General features: G+C 51.0%; 1 protein-coding gene across 1 annotated transcript in view; it reads left to right on the top strand.

Annotated features, from left to right (window-relative positions):
- Positions 1 to 4,062: 4,062 nt before the first annotated feature.
- LOC132574374 (acetylcholine receptor subunit delta-like) overlaps positions 4,063 to 6,000 on the top strand; it is a 48,710-nt gene continuing 46,772 nt past the window's right edge. The window contains exon 1 of the mRNA XM_060242736.1: positions 4,063 to 4,221. Within this exon, the coding sequence (XP_060098719.1) occupies positions 4,063 to 4,221 (159 nt within the window). The remainder of the gene's footprint in view (positions 4,222 to 6,000) is intronic.

Genomic DNA, 6,000 nt, shown 5'->3' with positions numbered 1-6,000 from the left:
AGGAAGGAAGGAAAATATTTGAGAGCCACTAGGCATGAATGTCAGGTGTTGGAGAGAGGGAAGGAAGGAAGGAGAATAGATGGGGAGGGGAGGTGGAAAGAAAGCAACTTTAACTTTAAACACCTTCTCCAAGCCAGCTGATGGGCAGTGGGGGCTTCAAGAGCCACAGAATGTGTGTGAAAGAGCCACATGGGGCTCCTGAGCTGCAGTTTGGCCACCTGTGGTATGAACTTTTGAAAGTCAAAACTCCCTTTGTCAGATACGAACAGGAATGGTTCAGAGACTCCTCAAGACCGAATGGGTGCTGCCCCCCCATCTCTTCATCTTTATCCTACTTGAATTGAGCCAAAGTTTTGTTGATCCCGCTTCTTTCTCCCCCCCACCCCCCCCGCCCCGCAGAGCCAGTTCGGTGCAGTGGTTAAGTGTGTGGACTCTTATCTGGGAGAACTGGGTTTGATTCCCCACTCCTCCACTTGCACTTGCTGGAATAGCTTTGGGTCAGCCGTAGCTCTCACAGAGCTGTCCTTGAAAGGGGCAGCTTCTATCAGAGCTCTCTCAGCCCCACCAACCTCACTGTTGTGGGGGAGGAAGGTAAAGGAGACTGTAAGCAGCTTTTGAGATTCAGAGTGGAGGGCAGGGTATAAATCCAATATCACCTTCTCCTCCTCTTCTTCTTCTTCCCTGCTCCTTCCCCCCTCCCCAGTTACTGCTGCAGGATCCAGCTGCCCAGGTGTGAACGAATCGGCCCAGCAGGTCCGGTCTGTGCGGGAGTTGTACCGCTGGATCCTACAAGTGCCCGAGAAGGATCTGGCCATGACCTTCCAGGAGGTGAGCAGCTGACCTGTCCGCTCTGCCACTCAGGGCCGAGGGTAGGGCAACACGCAGGGTTGTCTCTTATCATGTGGGAAAGAGCTTCAGTCTCTTGTCACACAGCAAGAGACCAGGGAGGGCCTTCTACTGGCTGCCATCACTCTGGTAAGCGTTTGGTGTAGTAGTTAAGTGTGTAGCCAGTTTGGTGTAGTGGTTAAGTGCGCCGACTCTTATCTGGGAGAACCAGGTTTGATCCCCCACTCCTCCACTTGCACCTGCTGGAAAGGCCTTGGGTCAGCTACAGCTCTCGCAGAGTTGCCCTTGAAAGGGCAGTTCCTGTCAGAGCTCTCTCAGCCCCACTCACCTCACAGGGTGTCTGTTGTGGGGGAAGAAGATAAAGGAGATTCAGTTCAGTTACCTTTATTGGCATTAAAGGAGAGATAAAAGAGAGGGGAGGAAATAGATGTACACACATATGCATATGTGTGATAAAGGAGATTGTAAGCTGCTCTGAGACTGATTCAGACAGAAGGATGGGATATAAATCTGCAATTCTTTTTCTTCTAGAGCCCTCTCAGCCCCACCCACCTCACAGGGTGTCTGTTGTGGGGGAAGAAGATAAAGGAGATTCAGTTCAGTTATCTTTATTGGCATTAAAGGAGAGATAAAAGAGAGGGGGGAAATAGATGTACACACATATGCATATGTGTGATAAAGGAGATTGTAAGCTGCTCTGAGACTGATTCAGACAGAAAGGTGGGGTATAAATCTGCAATTGTTCTTCTTCTAGAGCTCTTTCAGCCCCACCCACCTCACAGGGTGTCTGTTGTGGGGGAGGAAGATGAAGGAGATTGTAAGCTGCTCTGAGACTGATTCAGACAGAAGGATGGGATATAAATCTGCAATTCTTCTTTTTCTTCTAGAGCCCTCTCAGCCCCACCCACCTCACAGGGTGTCTGTTGTGGGGGAAGAAGATAAAGGAGATTCAGTTCAGTTATCTTTATTGGCATTAAAGGAGAGATAAAAGAGAGGGGGGGGGAAATAGATGTACACACATATGCATATGTGTGATAAAGGAGATTGTAAGCTGCTCTGAGACTGATTCAGACAGAAGGGTGAGGTATAAATCTGCAATTCTTCTTCTTCTAGAGCCCTCTCAGCCCCACCCACCTCACAGGGTGTCTGTTGTGGGGGAGGAAGATAAAGGAGATTGTAAGCTGCTTTGAGACTCTGATTCAGACAGAAGGGTGGGGTATAAATCTACAGTCTTCTTCTTCTGTCTGGAAGGGACAGAGCACAGGAAAAATGGCCCCCAGAGCAAACTAATTTATGCGGGAGCGCACCACTTTAATGTCACAAAGTAGAATTTTTGCTCACAAGGCTCCACGGCTTAGAAGGAACATTGCCTGCTGGTATGACCTTGGGTCAGTCGTAACTCTCTCAGAGCTGTGCCTCTCGGGACCAGTTCTTGGAGAGCTCTCTCAGCCCCACCCGCCTCACAGGGTGTCTACTGTGGGGAGGGGAAGAGAAAGGAGACTGTAAGCTGCTCTGAGGCTTCGAGTGAAGGGCGGGGTATAAATCCAGTTTCCTCCTCCTCCTCCTCATTGGCAGTCTTTAAGCAGCAGGCGGACCAACACTTGTCAGGGATGCTCTAGGCCAGGGGTGTCGAACCCATTTGTTATGAGGGCCGGATCTGACACAAATGAGACCTTGTCGAGCTGTGCCGTGTCAGGCCAGGCCATGTGTGTACCTGTTTAAGATTAGGTAGCAGTGAGAGAAACTTTTTAAAGGACACAGACAAATATGAGTAAAGATTTTTTTAAAAAACGTAAAACATGCTTAAAACATTAGCACTCGTTGGTTTTAAAAGTGCTTTCTTTGTATCTCTCCCATGGGATCCAGGGAACTGGGCAAAGGAAGCTCTGGCTGTTTCTCTCCCTCCCCGGGGGACCAGGAGGGGGAGGAGCCCCAGCCAGTGGAGAAAATAGAGGCTTTGCTCTGTAGCTCCTGTGCGATCGAGCAAGCCCGGCAAAGCAAGCTGAGATGCAGAAGGAAGCAAGAGAGAGGGAGAAGGAAGCAGATGACAGCATAAGAACATAAGAGAAGCCATGTTGGATCAGGCCAACGGCCCATCCAGTCCAACACTCTGTGTCACACAGTGGCAAAAATTTTTATATATACACACACACTGTGGCTAATAGCCACTGATGGACCTGTGCTCCATATTTTTATCTAAACCCCTCTTGAAGGTGGCTATACTTGTGGCCGCCACCACCTCCTGTGGCAGTGAATTCCACATGTTAATCACCCTTTGGGTGAAGAAGTACTTCCTTTTATCCATTTTAACCTTTCTGCTCAGCAATTTCATCGAATGCCCACGAGTTCTTGTATTGTGAGAAAGGGAGAAAAGTACTTCTTTCTCTACTTTCTCCATCCCATGCATTATCTTGTAAACCTCTATCATGTCACCCCACAGTCGACGTTTCTCCAAGCTAAAGAGCCCCAAGCGTTTCAACCTTTCTTCATAGAGAAAGTGCTCCAGCCCTTTAATCATTCTAGTTGCCCTTCTCTGGACTTTCTCCAATGCTATAATATCCAGTTGTTTGGGGGGGGCCCGATAAGAGCCTTCCTCAGGAGGCCTGATTCGGCCCCTGTGCTGCATGTTTGACACCCCCGCGCTAGGCTGATCCTGCATTGAGCAGGGGGTTGGACTAGATGGCCTCCGTAGCCCCTTCCAACTGGTGTGATTCTACGGGACAGTTGTCCTGCTACACTCTCAGCCTTGGGTCTCCCTTAATGCTTTGCTGTTCTCTTCTTCCCTCAGATCCTGGTGGACTTAGGCTCCAAGAACAGCAAAGGTCTCTACCAGGCCCGGATCCGAGCCAGCGTTGGATGCAAAGCCGTGACCTTTGCTGGGCTCATAGGCCTGGCCAGCGACTCACTGTATCGCAGTATGCCGGGCCTCATCGCCTTGGCCCTGGAGAGCCTGAAGACATAGCAGGTCCGGTCCCAGAAGATTAGGGGCCCACGGGCCTCCCTGCTGAGCCCAAGGGTGAAGGAACAGGTCCCTTGCCTATGGATGGGTCCTGAACTTAACGCTGTGAAGGACTGGATCTCCACTGGGTGGGGGGGCCTGGATCCTGGAAGAGAAAGGCCTGATTAGACTGCAAATCCAGACTTTGGGAGATTCTGAAAGATTCCGGGCAGAAGCTGCGAAAGATGGGAGTTTTCAAAGGGCTTGGCGGGCACGCGATGCTGTCGAGTTTGACTTTCAAAACCGCCTGTTCCTCCAGAGGCCTTCGAAACTGCCCGTTTCTCCATTGTGGCGGTCGGGAGCTCTACTGTAATTTCAAGAGATCACCAGGTCTCACCCGGAGGCTGACAACCCTGCCCCTGACAGGAGGCTCTTTGGTGAGAGCCAGTTTGGTGTAGCGGTTAAGTGCGCGGACTCTTATCCGGGAGAACTGGGTTTGGTTCCCCACTCCTCCGCATGCAGCTTCTGGAAAGACTGTGGGCCAGTCATCATCACTTTCTCAGAGCTGCTCCTCTCAAGAGCAGTTCTCTCAGCGCTCTCTCAGCCCCTCCTACCTCACAGGGTGTCAGTTGTGGGGAGGCAAAGGGGGAAAGGAGATTGTAAGCCGCTTGGAGACTCCTTCAGGCAGTGAAGAGCGGGGTATAAATCCATTCTCTTCCTCTTCTTCTTCAATTGAGCCATGGCCCCTCCCTGACTTATGGGTTTCATCTTTCCATATAAAACTACCTTATATTGAATACGACCATCCATTCATCCAAAACTTCCTGACAGAGCAGTTCCTCAGCGGAACAGACTTCCTCGGGAAGTGGCGGGCTCTCCTCCTTTGGAGATTGCTAAACAGAGGCTAGATGGCAATGCTGATTCTGGGAACATAGGGCGAGGTATTTGGGAGTTTCCTGCATTGTGCAGGGGGTTGGACTAGATGACTCTGGAGATACAGTACCTTCCAACTCTATGATTCCAAGATCAGTGCAGTCTGCTCAAGTTTACAGCTGCTCTCTGAGCCTCCGGTCTTTCATATGACTTCATATTATTTCATATTACCGGTTTGGTATAGCGATTAAGTGCGCAGACTCTTATCTGGGAGAACTGGGGTTGATTCCCCACTCCTCCACTTGCACCTGCTGGAATGGCCTTGAGTTAGCCAGAGCTCTCACAGGAGTTGTCCTTGAAAGGGCAGCTTCTGGGAGAGCTCTCTCAGGCCCACCCACCTCACAGGGTGTCTGTTGTGGGGGAAGGAGATAAAAGAGATTGTATTTCAGTCTGTGGCTCTGTCCTTGAAAGGGCAGCTTCTGGGAGAGCTCTCTCAGGCCCACCCACCTCACAGGGTGTCTGTTGTGGGGGAAGGAGATAAAAGAGATTGTAAGCCGCACTGAGACCCTGATTCAGAGAGAAGGCCGGGGTATAAATCTGCGGTCGTCTTCTTCTTACTTGCCGCCTGGTCCTTTTGTCTGGAGTTGCTTCAGATTGAACCTGGGATCTTCTGCAGGCAAAGCAGAGGTCTTTTCATTGAGCCTCAGCTCCGTGGGGCTGCCGCAATCCTGTGGATCAGATATAAGTTTCCCCAGCACAGATGAGAAGCAGGTTCAGGGGGCCAGGACTGGGATGAAGCCAGCATGAAGTATTCTGTGAGAGCATCAGGCTTTACAAATCTCTTTGAGGCAAGAAATTCACTGGGATGACCTTGGGCAGTCGTTTTTCTCTCACCCAACCAACTTCATGGGGTCGCTGTGAGGATAAAACGAAGGAAGAGAGCATTGTAGGCGGCGCCATGTTCCCTGGAGGAAAGGAGGGGCATAAAATGTTGTGGATCGGATGCAAAACGGTAGAAAGGTTAACTAGCCACCCCCTACCTGAGGAAGCGTGCGTGCCCACGAAAGCTCACGCTCTGAATAAAACGCCGTTGGTCTTAAAGGTGCCACCGGACTCCAACTTCGTTCTGCCGCTCCAAACCGAAACGGATGCCCATCTGGATCCATCCCCAAACTAGCCAGAGACCATTCGCGAATTTCCCTGCCTCGCGAATTTCCCTGCCTCACCAGGTCCTCTGGAGGGCCCACAGCAGGGCAGAGAGGCCGAGGCCTTCATAAGAACATCAGAAGAGCCCTGCTGGGTCAGACCAGTGAGGGTCCCTTTAGTCCAGCCTCCTGTCTCAC

Source organism: Heteronotia binoei, chromosome 6 (genome assembly GCF_032191835.1).
Source record: "Heteronotia binoei isolate CCM8104 ecotype False Entrance Well chromosome 6, APGP_CSIRO_Hbin_v1, whole genome shotgun sequence".
Taxonomy (NCBI): Eukaryota; Metazoa; Chordata; class Lepidosauria; order Squamata; family Gekkonidae; genus Heteronotia; species Heteronotia binoei.
Note: the sequence above shows the minus strand (reverse complement) of the source record. Positions and strands in the feature narration are given on the sequence as shown.